The sequence below is a fragment of the Halichoeres trimaculatus genome, unplaced genomic scaffold, assembly GCF_033239565.1.
Source record: "Halichoeres trimaculatus isolate MK-OKI-2021-1 unplaced genomic scaffold, fHalTri1.1 fHalTri1_scaffold_8, whole genome shotgun sequence".
NCBI lineage: Eukaryota > Metazoa > Chordata > Actinopteri > Labriformes > Labridae > Halichoeres > Halichoeres trimaculatus.
In genome coordinates, this window is record NW_027437186.1 from 37,724,391 (window position 1) to 37,742,425 (window position 18,035).

At 39.0% G+C, this 18,035-nt stretch overlaps 1 protein-coding gene across 1 annotated transcript; it reads left to right on the top strand.

Annotated features, from left to right (window-relative positions):
* The first annotated feature begins 1,939 nt into the window (after positions 1-1,939).
* Positions 1,940-17,556, top strand: vstm4a (V-set and transmembrane domain containing 4a). The gene is made up of 8 exons (XM_074676153.1): positions 1,940-2,198; positions 5,427-5,885; positions 12,712-12,762; positions 12,851-12,958; positions 13,050-13,083; positions 14,145-14,293; positions 16,022-16,080; positions 16,861-17,556. Exons 1-8 carry the CDS (start codon positions 2,150-2,152, stop codon positions 17,011-17,013), a joined length of 1,062 nt encoding a protein of 353 aa, XP_074532254.1. The 5' UTR covers positions 1,940-2,149; the 3' UTR covers positions 17,014-17,556.
* Positions 17,557-18,035: the final 479 nt, after the last annotated feature.

The following is an 18,035-nucleotide window of genomic DNA, read 5'->3' on the forward strand; positions in this document are numbered from 1 at the left end:
CAACTTGAGGCAGTGGTGTGCACAGAGGGGGCCCAGTTGTTGAAACTCGCCCTCTCAGGAGCTAAAACCTGTGCCAAAGTGCCTTCCACGTTGGGAAAAACACTCCTACCTGCCCTTTTAAGTGGTTAAAGTATGATATGCTGCTCTCTTAGGCGACAAAAACACATGTAGTGTGTGCTTTTTCATCTTCTTTTCGCTCCTGCCCTTCAAAAAAGTCTGTGCACACTACTGCACCAAGGTTTTTTGGGGGTTTTGAAGTTTTATTCCAGGGTCGTGAAATATAAATTGAAAGACTGTCACGATCACAAGAGAATTGGTCTCATCTGATTTTATTGGTGCCAGAGATCCCAGTTAGTTGATTTGCTTTTTCACTGATATAGCACCGACATGCACTGATCGATCGGTGCCGATTTCCTTCATTTGGGGGAATCTGTGATTGGTGATCAGAGATAAGAGATCAGTGATCAGCCCATCCTTACATTTGAAAGTGATCTTATAAACCTCCAGGAAGGTCTGACAGCCATTGTTACTTTTTGCTCTGAGACCTAAAACTCAGGACACTTTATTAGTTGTTTAAGTCAAAACATGAAGATTTTATTGTTTCAAAGGTTAGTTCAATAATTTCAATAAAATAAGATTGGAAGATTGAAGGTATATAATGTCACCCATAAAAAATAAAAAGTAAAAATCTGTATCTGCAGGTCAGGCTTTTTAAAGATCGGTGATCGGCTAGAAAATTGTGATCAGTGCACCTCTACTTTTCAAACCTCCAAGCTATGGCTCATGGACCCCTTGGGATCCTGGGACCCCGTTTTGAGAAACAAATCATATCAACTGATATGGAAATTGAAGCAGATCGGCTATAGCGGCCATATTGGTAGTGGCAAGGGCTTTCTGTACAGCTATAGGGCAGCTGTTGGTCACATGACCTGAGCTGTGCTTCTGATTGGGCGAGCTCGCGATCTTAATATCCTCTGAACGGCAGAGTTAGAAAAAATTCACCCCCCGTACAGTGTGTGCTGATAGTAAAATTAGCGACTTTGACAAAAGACATTTTTTGAACCAGGCTTTAAAAAGATTAAATTCTGCTTTGAAAACAGATTTTTTTGGCTCTGTGTTTTTGTGACTTCCTCTACTTCTAGCTTGTCTCAGATTCTTAGACCAGAGGTTGCTGCTTGGTTTTTACACTAAGTATCGGTATCGGATCAGTATCACTGATACCAGCCTGGATTTTACTCAGTATCAGATCGGTTAATTTTCAGTCCAGAGACCTAAAACTTCAACAACTTTCATTTCACCACTCAAACATGTTTCAATCCTTGCACTGAAGAACAACAAACTTTTTTTTTTCCAAAAGCTGGTAAACTTTCCTCACACTGCACACTTTTCAGGAGAAACTTCCAGACCACCTGAAGGGTTAAACCTGTTGAGTAACTCCATTTGGCTTTGGCAGAGAGCGAAGCCCCGGCAGAAGCCCTGCCTCAGCAGTTTATCCTGCCCAATAAAGCAGCAGGCTTCGTCCCGCTGGGACAGTCTGACAACCACAGCCAGAGACGGGCCTGTGCCACTCTGTGCAGCAGACAGACAGGGACACACACACTCACACACACACACATAAGTACATGAACATATGCAGAATACATAACAGACGCAGAAACTGAAAGCTTGCACACATGGGCATCAAAGTTTGCTCTTTGAAACCCTCATAATTTGGGTGAAACGCCTCAAGTTTGAGAGAAACTGGGTTGATGGAAACGCAAACTCGACATATATGACACACAGCGCAGCGACAGGCCCAAACACACAAACCACCAGACCTGACCGTCGCTCTCCAGCTCTGGGGTTTTGGGCCACGGTCCAAGACTCCTCACAAGAACACAGGAAATGACATTTCCTACGTTTTGCAGGACACAGAGCGCGAGAGAGAAAGAAGGGGGAGACAGAGAGTGCTGGGAGAGTGAGTGGGAGTTTCTAAGTGGGAACAGAGCGTTTAGTGTTTCAGATTACACAGAAAAGAGGAGAAAGAGCCGAGGAGCTAATGGTGGGTACGGGCTCTGCTGGCTTTGGGAGCCAGGCGCTGTTTTCAGGGTAGCGTGAGTGTGAGAGTGTGTGCAGCTGTCTGGGTTTATGGATCCGCTGACTGTGGAAAATGTACTTCTCTGTAGTGGTCCTTGTCCTGACTAAAGCTCTGCTCACAGGTAAGTTCACCTTGTTTACAAAATATAAACTAATCTTCAGTCAGTATTTGATTTATCGCCTGAGATTCAGCACGTTAGGGATGAAAATAACATGAAACACATCAAAAAAACATCTTAACCAAAAGTTGCAAGAATGACAGCGTCTGTAACACGGACAAATTGTTAAAAATCAAACCAGTTGTGGAGTCTGAAAAGTTTGAAAACCTCACAATCATTTTAGTTTTATAAACTCATGTTTCCTGCTCTGTAATCACACAGTTATGGTGACTTTTCTGTTTTGTTTGCGTCTCTGTTTGTGCTTTTGTTGTCATATTAAATAGTTAAAGACGCAGCCTGAGGCAGATTCCCCGACAAACACAACAACAGGGAAAAACCAGGCAGCCCAGCTGGTCCCTGTTATCTTGTCGTGTTCCTCTGTGTCTGCCTCTTTCAGGCTGTAGCAGACCAGAGATGAGTGTTTCCCACCTGTGGACCCTCTTTGTCTGACCGATCACACATGTTGGGACCAGACTTGGTGTCTCTTCTGCACAGACCTGACCCAGCTGCTCAAACACGGCAGTAAAAAAAGAGAAAACAGGGCACGCTGAGTGTTTTCTCATCCCTCCGTCGAGCTGTTAGAGGCTGGATTCCCGTGCAGTGATGAAATGACATGTATAAGCAGAAACAGTGACAGTGAGAGCTCAAACGCCATAAATCCCAGCAGCCACTGTGGGTGTGCTCATAAACCTACTTTGTCTAAATGCTGCAATTATGTTTAATTGGCAGGAAATCAAACATGTTGAGGAGTGAACTCAGACTTTTTCCATGTGAGCGACATTACCAACTCTGCTTAATGACTAATTTAAAGAGCAGGGAGCGGTCACACCAGCTACAGGACCCTGGTGCTCTGTGAGCGTCCTGATTTCTGTCAACAAGCAGCTCTGAGGTTGGGTTGATTAAACTCAGACAGAAAGCAGAACATGCACAAAACACTCGGAGCAGATTCACACAGAGGCCTCAGTGACATTACACCGTCCTAACCACGAGTCAGCTTCAAGTCTTTCACCTGGGTTACGTGACAATCAGGGATGTTTGATATCAATTTTTTCAGACCAATACCAGAACAAATACTCTCTTTTGAGGACTCGTCGATCCTGATACCGAAACCAGTGTTAAATAGTTACCTGCTGTGAGATAAGACTGGTAATGTTTTGAGTAAAAGAAAAATGGCGTAAATACACGGGATTATTGAAGTTAATATTTATTTAAACTAAAAGTTTTTAAATGTTTTACAGCAGTTTGGTTTAAAAAAAATCAGAATTTACAGAAATGACTACTTGATTGTAAAATTGTATACGTTGTCAAGTTTGGACCGATCCTTTCCCACTGATACCCGATCCAGCTATGAGGGGCCGGATCAGCGCCGATACCTACTACTTCTGATCCATTAAATATTGAACAGTGACAGATCATTTTGATCAAAAACAGCACAGTCGCTCTGACTTCAAGTCATAAATCAAACACCAACATCTCTCTCTCTGAGTTTACCATTTGTTTTTGATAAATTACCAAAAAATGCAAAATCAAACGAACATCTTTCAGAGTTTATGTTTTTAAAAATAAACTAGAGGTGCAAAATAAAACAGTTTAACCATTAACTCTCCCTGGTTTGTTCATCACTGAACAGGACCTGACGCACATTTGTTGGCTGTCAAACCACAGCAATGTAGCGCCATCCTATGGCGAGGAGGACTTACTCAATGTAAGTTTTTTTTTTAGGGATGCACGATATATATCGGTATCAATATCAGTATCGGCCGATCATTATTTTATTTTATTTTATTTCCAGAGCATCTTGAACGATCTTTCAAGGCTCAAACAATCCTGTTTTCTCTGACTGTGTAAACACCAAAACTACCTAAAGAGAGTGGACTCTCTTCTTTTATGTCTCTATTTGATCCAAAAACAGACAAAACATACTTTTTTGATCACATTCATCTCTGGCGCTCCATCCTTTGATCCTCTCCATGGTCGTCTTTTATCACGATTGAATCGCTCTTTCTCTCTGAACTACCTCCACACATTATCTCAGATTGTTTTTTTAAATTATTTTACCAATATTAATACCGGTAAATATTAGACATAAACGATCGGTCGGTGCCAATTTCTTTAATTTTGGGGGATCAGTGATCGTGATTGGCCCATCCTTACATATGAAACTGATCTTGTAAACCTCCAGGAAGGTCTGACAGCCATTGTTGCTTTTTGCTCTGAGACCTGAAACTCAGGACACCTTATTGGTTGTTTAAGTTAAAACATAACGATTTTATTGTTTCACAGGGATTTTTCAATGATTTTCAATAAAATAAGATTGGAAAATTGAAGGTTTATGCTGTCAGTTAAAAAGAATAAAAAGTAAAAATTGGTATCGGCCAGAATTGGTATCGGCAGGTCAGGCTTTTTAAAGATCAGTGATCAGTAATCGGCCAGAAAAATGTGGTCTGTGCACCCCTAGTAAATATCGGTTATCAGCCATAACAGCAATATTAAAATTGGATATCAGTATTGGCCAAAATTTTCTTATCGGTGCATTCCTAATTTTTTTTGCCCTGAGTATCGGCTGCCTTCTCAATAACTGATAACTTGAAAAAAGGCTGGTATCAGCCAATACTTGATACTGATACCAGTGGTCGCCCATCCCTAATTTTTTGTAATTCAAGATAAAATATAAAAAATAACTTTTGAAAAAAGGACACACTTTGTTTTGCACAGTTTACCCTACCTCAGAAAATTAAAAAAGGGAATTCTCTCAGAACATGTGTTTTTTTAGTTTAGTAGTTTTTGTATTTAAAGTTATTTTGGGGCTTTTTATGCCTTTAATTTGATAGAGGAGGAAACAGGGTGAGAGTGGGGAGTAACATGCTTCTTTTATCCATTTAAATATATTTGTGTTTGTTTTAAATTTTGCATTCACTGATGCTCTGTGTTTTGCAGTTGCTGAAATAATCACAGAAACCTTTTTTTTTTTTTGTTATATTTTGTCTGGAAGCTCATTCTGTTAAAAAACAAAATTAAAAAAATTGCATCGTTAACCCAGGATCAGAAATCGAATCGAGTCGTAAGTCGAGTGTATTGTTACATAAATCAGTTTAAAGACTTAAACTTGGGATATAATTTCAGGGATTCTCATTGGTTGAAGGCTGAGATAGTAAATGTTTTAATGTCTGATGTCACGCTCTTTTCCTACAGAGGTATGTCACGCCCTGAACGTGACCGTGACCCCGGGGCCCGTCGTCATGCTGCCAGAGAAAGGCAACGCCACCATGTCCTGCCTGGTGTCTCAAAGGAAGAGGAGCACCAGCGTCCTCATCCTCCGCTGGTTCTTCTCTCCTCTGGCTGCTCCCACGCTCCCACCTCCCCCTCCGTCCCCCTCCCTGCCCCCCTCTCCTCCTTCACCTGAGCCGTCCCAGGTCCTGATCGTGAAGCTGGGCGTGAAGAAGATGAAGCTGTATGGGAACTACACCCGCCTGTTCCCTCAGATGAAGTTTCGTCTGTTGGAGGAGGTGGAGGGGGAGGTGTACCGGCTCAGGATCCTGAACCTCACCAGGCAGGACCAGGGTTTCTACACCTGTAAAGTCCAGGAGATCCACAAACACAGGAACACGTGGCGAGCCTCGTCTAATGGTACCAGCACCACTCAGCTAACAGGTGACTAAAGGTGTATTTCAACATGTTTTCTCACAACGAGGACTGATCTGAGCTAAAGTCAGGATGTGTCAAACTTTCCAAAGTCTGAGTCACATAAAGTGCTTCACACAGGAAGTAAAACACGCCGTTGGTTTTTAAAAGAAAGCAGATTTAAGTGACCTGAGGTCCCTCTTTAAAAAACTGCCTCCTTTGTCTGCGGTTGTAGTTTTGTAACAGCGACTTCTGTTACTTATTATCTCATTGGTATGACGCAGCACGGATCAAGTGCATCTCCTTAAGCTCTCATTCTTAGAGATACTACACCTTCACTAGTCTCCACAGGTGAAGATCGTCACATACTCTGCCTGGCTGCAGTTTGTTTGCAGTTAAAGGCTTGGACAGGTTGTTAAACCTCAGTATGACGTCAGCTTGAATGATCATGTTAATTTGACATATTGTTGCAGTAGTTTAACACAGGCTCACAAAGATGCGCGCCTTGCATTTTCCTCTGTTCCCGATAAACATCTGCAACCTTTACTTTCATAGGAGCCATTTTTCCTCAGCTCACCTGGATTAAAGTTATTCAGGAGCCACAAAATCTACTTTATCTTCACAATAGACAATAGAGTGTCAAAAATTCCAAATATAATTAAAATCTGTTGAATTTTCTAAACAAAAAGTTTGTTGAATTTATGATGTTGTAGATGTGATGCTCTTTTTCGTTTTTTTTGTTTTTATAAAGCTGCAAAAAATTTGCAAAATTTTAAAATTTGAAAAATTTACGCGCTACCAAAATTACTGAAGAAAAATATGTTTTTTTATGGAAAAAAACAATTATTTAATTTAAAGAATTGAATATTTTAAAAAAATGAAACTTTAAAAATCTCCAAAAAAAGAAAAGAATTGCAAAATTATAGAAATGACACTTAAAAAAAAAAAATAATAATAATAATCATAATTTCAAAACATTGAAAAAATTGTTAAATTTTTGGAAGTTTCAAAAATTCTGCAAAACTGCAAAAATTTGAATTATTTCAAATAATTTTGAAATTTAAAAAAAATTGCAAAAAGAAAAAAAAGAAATTTTAACAATTTTACAAAATAAAAAAAACTTCTGAAAGATAATTTAAATTGTTAACACATTCTGATAATACTGCTCAACTTATCATTTTTGTTGTTTGCTAATGTCTTGCCACATGTCAAACATTAATTTTTTTGTAAGAAAAATTAAAAGTCTAGGGATGTACCAATATTAAAGTGTTGGCCCATACAGATATCCAATATTAATGTTGCTGTTATGGCTGATAACTGATTTACCAATATCAATACTGGTAAAGAAAAAATAATTAAAACAATCTTGACACAGACAATATGCTGAGGAAGTTTAGAGAAAGAGCTAAGAAAGAGATGAACACAATCAAAAAAGTATGTTTTGTCTGTTTTTTGGATCAAAAACAATAAAGAAGAGAGTTCACTCTTCTTAGGTAGTTTTGGTGTTTACAGAGTCAGAGAAAACAAGATTATTCTGGTCTTGAAAGATTGTTCAAGATTACGACCAACATCAGCTGATACTATTGATATCGACATATTGTGCATCCCAAAAAAAAGCTTTATTTCAATAATGTTTTTTAAAGCTACAAGGAGCCACTGCAGAGGAGGCAAAGAGCAGCATGAGGCTCCAGAGCCACAGGTTGAACACCCTTGATCTAAATCCAAAACATGCTGAAACATCAGTTTTTGATGCTGTACGTGCTGACTTTGGCACATGTGGCAGAGAAAGAAAATATCTCTAAAAGGATCAGAACTGGGAGTTATCCTGCAGATGTTTTTAGCCTTTCTGTGTCACCATGTGGGTGAAGAAAAACAAACAAATCTCCTTCAAACCTGTGACGTTTTTCTCAATCATTTAGCAAAAAGAAAAGGAGACTTTTTCCTCCTTCTCAGCCCTGGTTACTGAGGAGAGCTGATGAAACACAGAGGAGAGCTCTGGTGTTTTATAACTGTGAAAAGTTTTCCATGGAATAATCTTTCCAAGGAATTCCCTTCAGCCGCACATTCAGCTGAAACACCCCGTACGTGTTATCTGGCGATGAAAACGACTGAACAGAGGAGCAGCAGGGACGGTTATTAAAGGTCAGATGGGAAAAAGAAATCCAAAGTGCGTATTTTCTGACCCTTGCAGAGCATTTCTCAGTAAGTCGGGCCTATATATGTTTGAGCGTGACCCCAACCCTCTGGCATTTCCATCTGAAAACAATGAGCTCACACGGCCAAACCACTCTCAACAATATCAGCCTGTGTGTGTCTGAGGAGGGAAGGTAGAGCGCCGCTGAGCTGGCTGAGTTCACAAACTCTGAAACACATGACGTCGGCTTTCTGGGTGTCTCTACGCACGCCTCAGGAGGACGTACTGAATCAAACTGTTTCAGTGGATGAATTCAGTCTGTGCTCGTACATACCTGATGGAAACGAGCGGAGCCTCATCCTGATTAATTCATCCATTATCTGACTTATTGATGAAGTTACTGGGGTATCAGTACGTCCAGGATATGAGACGCCTGCTTCCATGGTTTGTGGAGTAGCCACACCTGATACTTCTGCACAGTTTGTGTTTTTCACCAGTTTTATTTCAGAAAAGCAAAAGCAAAGCGTTTTGAGTCAGACAGCACCAGCGCCGGACAACGCCCTGACCTATATTCAGGGCACTGTCCCACTAAGGAAGCCACACAACCTCAGGCATCTCCGACATGCATTGACCACAGAGCTGGAAACTGACATTATGATGGTAAACAAAGAGGAAGCTGAGCGCTAACGGTAATCCAGGGAACTCCTCAGTCTGCAGAGCTGATCCTACAGATCCCAGAGCAGAGCCTGCACCCCGCTGGGATAATTGTACAGCTTTAACTTCTTAACTTTTTCTTCTTCAGATCTCCAAGTCCAGAGTTGTTGCTGCTTTCTTAAAAATAAGACGTGCAAACTTAAATCGAACTGTTCAGTGCCTCACAGCAGCTTTCTGACCCCTTCAGCGCCCCGTACGTCTTTCTGAGCCATGCCGTCACAGCTGGGCGGCAGATGTGTCTTAATCTACACCTCAAGGTTTCTGGCCTCCATGAAAACCTGCAGTATATTTCTCTGACTCTGCAGGGGGAGGAGCACACACACCTGTAGCGTGAGCGTGCTAACAGCTAACCTGTTGGTCCTCAAATCTTGGCACAGCATGGACCAGGTCTGTTTATAACAGTCTCAGCAGAATTACAGATTACAATATATCAAATGAAGAGTCACAGATTGAAATTTATCAGAGCTGAGAGCCCGGGTCTTTGGTACCATGGATTGATAAAAACGTACTGATCCATAGTTCTGTTTTAAAGTTGTGTTAGCTGTGCACTCTGTGGAAAATAACAACCATCTTCAAGACAAATTTCATCTGATAAATAATAAATAATCTGATAAAAGTGTAGCACAATGCTTGGGTCATGATGCAATAGTAACAAGATGTATCACGACATCACAATATTGTGATTTACTGCGATATTCTCCACCAGCGCTAATCAACCAGCAGCTGCCACGTTATAGGGATTTGGGTGTGAAAAACATCTTTTACTAACACGAACTAGTTCTTACAAAATTCTTACTGTTACGCTTATTGTAACCTAGCAACCAACCCAATATACTGTGCCAGTGAGCAGGTGTGTTTGAAAAGTTAACATTAGCAGGACTACACAGGTGAAATTAGCACATCTCTTTCTGACCTAAAACAGAAAAATCAGCAAAGATAAATTTCAGTTTATCCTCCAGGGTTTAGGAAATAATCATTTATTAATCAACCAAGTCCAAAAACCAAACCAACGTGTTGCAGAGCTGAAAGATTATAAAGTCCAAAGACACTTAGGCTGCAAGATATTGGAAAAAACTGAAATTGCGATTTTTTGGGGGGTTGCGATATATTGCAATATATATTGCAATATTAAAAAAATAATAATTTTCACCAGATGACTTGAATAGCTCTGTTTGGGAAGAATTTGGTTGACTCACAATGACACCATTGTATTCCTATAATACCGTTTAATCCAGGCTAAGGGGGGTTTATCTGTTAATGATGAAGATTGCTGTATTTGAAAGGGATCCAGGAGGCCATGTCTCTGTGCAAAATAGAATAGCTTTCAATTTCAGTTGCTTTTTTCCCATTTCTCCAATAAATGGGGGAAATGCGATAGTCGCATCACATGCACGATGTGACTATTGCCCATGTGCATATTGCAATGGCCGATGTTCAAACGATATATTGTGCAGGCCTAAAAGACACAACACTGAAAAACAGGCTGCATTTTGGACAAACTTCTCTGAGGGATTTCATGAGGGGACGGCTAAAATTCAGAGTTTGACTGCGTCTTCCACCTGAAAAATGTGCGGACCAGCTCGTGTCCTTAGTCTGAAAATCCATCCCAACCGAACTTTTACTTGACATTTACATTAGTCCTAATGTTCTGTTAAGGAACGGCCCGTTTGGCTGCAGTGTTAGCCGCATGCATGATTACAAATAATCATTCAGGTAACTAATGACACCATGAAAGAGACGCAGGTAGAGATGACGTCATAATTAAGGGAATCTTCCAGGAAAACCACATCAAACAAACTCGAATTGAGTATGTGGACCACTCATAAACAGCGATAAACCTGGTGAGCAGTAACGATGTGACTGAGAGAAGATCAAGAAAAACAATTTTAGCTGGAAAAATTGAGACTATATTACAAGTATACACATGGACGAACAGCTGTTATCTGTGAGTTAATCAGGTAAACAAAGAGAAAGAGAAAGTTCGTTGATCTTGTACAGAGTAAATGTGTGTTTCTGAGTGCACAGTAGAAAATCTCAATAGTAAAATCAGTAATATGAAAGATGCTTTGCAGAACAAGTGCTGCAGCAATGCCCCAGTACTTCGATGAGTAACTTTTAAACAGTTTATGAACTCCACATTTCACCACACACAGGACCCAGGGGTATAAAAGCAAAGAGTGAATCAAACTTGTCAAACTGACAGCAGCAAGCCTCGCCGGTTTGTCTGCAAACCCTAAATCCTAAATCTAAATTTGCTGTATGGCTACACATCATCACCTGTCCAAAGGATTGTCCACTGACTTTATGTATTTCGTCTCAAACGATCACGCATCACGTGATGTCCACCTTAAAACAGCCAAACAGGCATTGCAATCCTGCCGATAACGCCTCCATGAAATCTAACGCTCTTTTGGCCCGTTAACCTGGCTCATGCATACCTCAAAATCATTTTTTTTTCCATTGTTAGTCTTAACTGTCTGTTTTCCACGCTAATGGCTTGTCATGCATACAGGCCCTGGTCTACACAGTTAACGCAGAAAAAAACAGAGATGATGTATATTAGGGGTGTAACGGTACATGTATCCGTGCTGAACCGCTCCATAAGGCTGTTCGGTTCGGTACAGTGCTGTATTCAGAGGAGTACAGTAAGTTTACGTTAGCCGCTGCACATGGCTCTTTAATATTCACGTGTTTGACACAAACACTTAACCTGAAACATAAAATGCATCAAGTTTGTCACTTAAGCTATTGTGACATTAAACTAATGCTGCAAAGGAATTACTGAGTGAGATGTGGTCAGTTGGTGAAACTGATAAATGTCACTTGAAGTCAAAGTTTCTCATAAAACATCTCATATCGCATAAACAAAGTTATCAGTCTACTACTCTGTAAAAATCTACCTTAAAATGATTTAAACTAACTGACGCAAAAGTAGCGCAAAAATTATCGCTACAGCATCAAAATCTAGTCGTCAAGATTGGAAATAAATATTTTAAACTTAATTTGAGATTATATTTATCACACAGTCAATGGGCAACATATGGCAGAGTAGCTCTTCAGCGCCATCTACTGCAGTGGAGGTCCTGAAGTTATAATTTACTTCCAACTTGGCTTAAACATGAATTTTTATTTTACAAAAATATAGATATTCAGAGTTGAAATATTGATATTGTATCAGAGGTCGAAGTATTGCGATATATTTTTTTAAAATTTCTATAAAAATGGATAGTTCTGAAAAAAAACACATTACTCTTGTTTTCTTACACAGTCTGTCTTTCCTGTTTTTAATCTACACTGCTTGACCTGATATGGATTTAAATACAGTTTATTTTTTGTTAGGACTCATCATAAAGCCAGTGTCTTTATCCCTGACTTTAATTATCATGTTTGTCAGACTGAAGGGCTGAGACCACGTTGCAGGCAGCTCAGTGGTCTGGAAACAGGCGAGCCGTCAATTAGAGCTAACATCTTATCATTTCTTATTAAACTGTTTATCAACCTGTGTTTAAAAGACATATTAAAACCTCATTATGTGGAGCAGAGACTGAGTAATTTATGTACATAGCCTCTGTTCATTCTCCTCAACCTCTCGCTAAATACCCCTGACCTCGACACAACCCATCATTCACCGCCGCTCTGACAACAACTTCCTTATTCTCCGTCTTTTCACACCAAGAAGTGTACAAAGGAAACTGCAGCACGGACGCTTGTAGAGCAGCCAAGAGGAGGAAGTAATGGGGAAGCCCCAACCACTGTCCAAGAACAGCAACACAGCCAGGCCTGTGTGTGCGTGTGTGTGTTGGAGTGTGTTGGAGTGTGTTGGAGTGTGTCGAGGGCTGATGCTGCAGAAGTAACTCCCTCTAAGACAGCAGTTTTGATATTTCTGGAAACCGCTGAGGCTGTTGGCTGTATTGGGTCAGTGCCCTCAGACAACAGCTATTTACAAAGACACTAAGTCAGGCCCAGAGTTTCCACCCTCTCTGACTGTTTTTACTCTTGTTTCTGCAGTGCACTTCTCTGAGGACGCAGCCAGCCAAGGACTCTGGCGTTTATTTGCAGGTACTGTTTTTCCATCTCTGGCCCTCGACTGTTTCATCTCCAAACAAGTCCTCACTGTTAACACCCTGACATCCTCAATGTTTTACAGACGTGTATTTGTGTGCTGTCCTCATTTGCTCGCTGGGCCTTCTCTCCATCTTCCTGTTCACTCTGGTTCTCACATGTCAGTATTTCTACAGACGACACAGGCTCAAAGGTAACAGTCCGGCTTTGTTCTCTACAGAAACAGACTTTGACAGATTTTTTTTCTGTTAATTTAACTTGTTTATCTGCTCCCGTCTCCACAGCGAGTTACCTCCTGGTGAAGTGTCCAGAAAGCAGGTAGAGTTGTTAATAAATCCTCCTGTAAAACAATCATTCAGATACCTCATGTACATCTACAGCATGTCTGTTTCTCTTTGCACATTCATTTTTTTTTGTTTTTCTATTGCAAATTGTACATTTCTCTGATGTCTAATTCATTGCACTATTTTAACTGAAATGTGTTTATGATTTTACTCTCTACAAAGTCGTTTTTTTTTGTTTGTTTGTTTTTTTCTACTACTTAAGCACCATTGTGTTTATTTTTGTAATTCTATTTTTTGTTGTATTTTTGTATTTCTATTTTTTTTTTTGTATTTCTATTTTTTGTTGTATTTTTGTACTTCGATTTTTTTTTGTATTTTTGTATTTCTATTTTTGTTGTATTGTTGTATTTTTTGTTGTATTTTTGTGTTTCTATTTTTTGTTGTATTTTTGTAAGAGAAAGTGCAGTTAAAACCCGAGTCAAATTCCTTATATTCTTGAAGATACTTGGCAAATTAACACTGTTCTGATTCTGGTTCTGACTCTGACAGAATCAAGTGCTTAAAACAATAACTGATTAATTCAGGGGTTTAACTGACTGGAAGTAAAATACTAACTATTTTCATGATTAAATAGTTAAAGGCATGGCAACTTTTTGGTTCTAGCTGCATTAATTTGACTTGTCTAAACATAATTGTTAGTTTAATATAACTGTTGTTCAACCAAGCATGACATGATGTCAGTCTAGGCTCTTTTAAAGCAGTGGTACGTGTATCTCTGGGGGTATGTGAGATTCAAAAATGTACATTTAAAAAAGCAACCAAGCTACACACTTTAAACACTATTAATTCAATCAATTTTTGAATCAAATATAAGTTTAAGTTCATAAACTACAGCTAAGTATTTGGAAAAAATATGCTTAATGGGATCCATGTCCACAAGTTGCGACCCATCCAAGATCCCAAACTGTGCATCCCCTCTCTATCTCACTCTGCAGTGTTTCATGCTCTAACTGGTAGGATTTGTTGAACATGATTCAGTAAAAATCGTTGAGTTCAGCTTTAAAGTGACTCAAACTGTCATCTCTTTCCCTGCAGCTCAGGAGAGACTGTGACCAGCTCCAGCAGCTCCTCCAGTTACTCCCCGAAAGCAGCTCCGAGGAAGGAACCCAGACAGAAGTTTGACAGACGAGCGATAACACCTCCGAAACTACCCGAGGAGCCGCCACCGCACATACCTGCTAAAGGTGAGGCAGGACGACCCTCTCTGAGAGATAACAGTCTGTCAAACGCTCAAAGGATTCTCCATGGCCTACCCTGCCTGCTAGCGGTGTTTACTTACAGCATCCAACAGGTCGGTCTGGCTTTCCTCCTCCTTGTCCTCCTCCTCGTCGTCGTCCTCCTCCTCCTCCTCCTCCTCCTGGTTTGCCACCTGTGGTCTCCATAGGTGTTAAATGTTGATGGACGAAGCCGCTCTCGCTTGTTTCTTTCTGAAATGATGTAAATAAATCCATTTCCGGTAGACTAGCCTTAAAATTACTCCATTAAACAAGTTTGTTGCGATTCCCCGCGAAAATTTGAAACCAACGGTCATTCCTAGCTTCTCACTGTTGTCTCGTGTTTATGTTGTACCACGTGATCCAAACCCACCAATCAAATCACAGGTCATGAAGTCAAAGGTGAAAGGTCACAGTAACAAAAAAATACAGTGGATAATGTTACATTTATCATTAGATGGTTACACATCCTACATTTTTTTACCCTTTGTCATGGGAACAAATTAATAGAGCCAGTTAAAGAAAAATAGAAATAAGAAAAGACAAAATTATGAGATAAAGTCACAATTATGAGATAAAAAGTCAAAATTATGAGATCATATAAAACAGCAGCTAGAGCAAACTTCAGAGTAAAGCTACTGCTTTGTCTTTGGTAAGGTTTCTTCCTGCCTACTATCTCATAATTCAGATTTTTTATTTCATAACGTTCGATTTCTATATTTCTATATTTATTTAATTATTTATTTATTTATTTATTTTTACTGGCGGAAATGAGCTTCCATACAAATTACTTCTAAAAGAGAAAATTGTGGTGGTTATTTTTGCATTATGCACTTTTATTAGAGTACGGGAGCCCTAAAAGGTCATGATTAGGCTCTGTTTTGTTGAAATAGGTTATCCCATAAGAAAACGAGTTTTGTTTCTCAAAATAAAGAGAAAATAAATCAAAATCTCTCTATTCTCTATTTCAAGAAAATTCATTAAACCTATATATCTAGAAAAAGTCAAATTTCCATTTTGAAAATATAGTCAAAGCAGACCTTCCTGTTTTTATTATTATTATTACTATTATTTATTTATTTATTTATTTATTTATTATGGAAAAAATGTTAAAATAAAGTTACAAGAGACAAAAACAACAACCCAGAGTCAATTCCATCCCTGTGTACTGTGTTTTTAATATACTTTAGTGTTTTTATTCACACAGACAGACTCAAAAAATAATTGAGAAGTCCTTGTTTACGCTGTTGAGCATATTGGAGCATTAAAACATAAGATAAACAAATAAACACATGTCACTAAAAGAAAGAGGATCAGTTAAGAGCCTACATACAGCTTAAAAAGTCAGCCTACTGTTAAAATAAAAGCAGTGTAAACAGCTCCAACTACATCTAATATTATTATATTCAGATGTTAAGAAGTTTACCACTAATGATCTACAATGATAAAAATAAATCAATGCATTTATTTTGTGCAAGCATTTCTTTCTTTCCTTTTTTTAAAACAGATCACAGAGCACACTGTTACATTTTTTGTATAAAAAGCACTCTATAAATAAAGGTTTGATTGATTTGATATGTAAATGTCCAAACCTAGCTCTTGTGTCTTTTATAAACTAGACCTTAATTATGTGTGATATAGAGCGGTAATTCTTCCTGACTGTTGTTTCCAGCTGCTTAATGTCCTGTTTGTTTTTAGTGCCTGTTCCTGCAAAGAGACCTCAGAAGCCCAGGAGGTTAAAGAAGAGTTCAGCCACTGTAAGTCTCTTTGTTCCCATCCACGGCTCAGAGACGACACTCAAACTGTTCAGTCACTTCTTCCATAGACCCAGGCATTGGACACATCCACTCATTAGATCTGTGCACACGTATTCGTCGAGGGAAAGAAGGGACCTTTTTCCCACACAGTCTGTGCGATACGTGCAAGAGGGAATTTGTTTCACGACTGCGTGATTGTCTACAGGAGTTTATTGCCGTCTCTTCATTCAGTTATGAGCTTGATAATTCTATTTAGCTTTATTGCTTCTCAAACACAATTATTTATTTAGAGTGCTTCATTGGTTTTATACCCACAATAAAAATGTCAAACAAGTATATAGAGGAGAAAACTAGTCAAACTAAGGATCATCAGTATTTCTACCAAGACTGTTCTTGGGATTCTGTGGCGACTCAAGAAATGTGCCTGTTTTATTTGCACCAACATGCTGATTGGATTAGTGAAAGTAGGAGGATCTGAGGATGTTGGATAAGACTCCTGTTGTACAAAATGTTTTCGAGTTAAGTCAGTGCTCCAAATGTTCCTGCAAAGCCAGTAAACACATAGTTTCTGCAGCGAAAAGCGCTGAGGGGAAGTTTACCATGGAGCAGAGGAGGAATACTCCTGCTGCAGAAAACCTTTAAATTCAGAAAAGATGTTTACTTCCCCATTGTACGTTTGTTTTTCTTCTCAATACAAAATATCCACGGCATGTGTTTGCTCCTTTCTTTATCTGTTGAAATTCTTTCAGTTCCCTCACACTCCTCTCCTCCCTCCTTCAGCCTCGCGTAGCACAGGACGACAGCCTGACGTACGCAGAACTGGAGCTGGTCAGAGCAAAGCCTCAGCCTCCAGCTCCCTCCAGTCCTGACCCCGCGCCCTCCAGCCCAGACACGGTGTACGCTCAGATCCTCTTCCAGGAGAAACAGCTGTAAACAGCTGGACACGAGGATGTCAGGGTTCCTCCAACACGTAAAGATTCATCTCTCCTCAGCGCACTGGGTGGCATCCAGAGGAATATATTTATGAACTATCAGTACGGCATTTAGCATATTTGTTTTTTGGCTGTAACTATAACACAACTGTGGGTAATAAGGGTTTTGTGTTTTCTCAGCGTGGTTCTGCTCCAGCTCAGCAGCTTTTGGGTTTTTTCATTCTGTTGTATTGTTTGTTGGCATTGCTGGCCTGCGAGCCAGATGTTTAGAAGAATGTTCTTAATGTTAACTTCTCAGCATAAACTCAGGAGACTGTGGGGGGAGAAACGGTCGTCCAGGTCCTCTTACTGCAGCGTCACGATCAGGGGTCTGCAACCTTTACCTTCAGAGGAGCCGCTAAGACTCAGCTCACCTGGATTAAAGTCATTCAGGAGCCACAAAATCTACTTTACCTCCACAATAAAGACTTAAGTGAACAAATTCTAAACAAAGTTAATATCTTGTAAAAAGTAATCTAAACAAAGAGTTTTTTTTTATTATGACACTGTACATGTGATGTCTGTTTTTTTTTTCTCCTTTTTTTTTTTACAAATCATCAAAAATAATATAAAAATCCAAAGAATAAAAAAACTTTGAAAAATTATACAAATTTCAAAATTTGTTGAAATTATTATTTTTTTAATAATATATTAATATAAATTACTAAAACAATTGAAAAATCTAAAAAATTTATTCAATTTTGAAAAATTGCACAAATTTCAAAAGATGTTAAAATAAAAAGATAAAAATAATGAAAAATGAATAAATTTCAAAAATTTGACAAAAAAAATTACTTTTTAAAAAAAATCTAAGTAAAAATTTGCAATAGTTCAAGAAAAATTTAAATTTTCAAAAATCTTCGGAGTTCAAAAAACTGAAAAAAAAAATCCAGAGTTAAAAATTTCAAAAATTTGGAAATAAATATAAATATTTTTTTAAATGAAACAATGCTAAATTCCAAAATAATATCCACAACTCTGCAA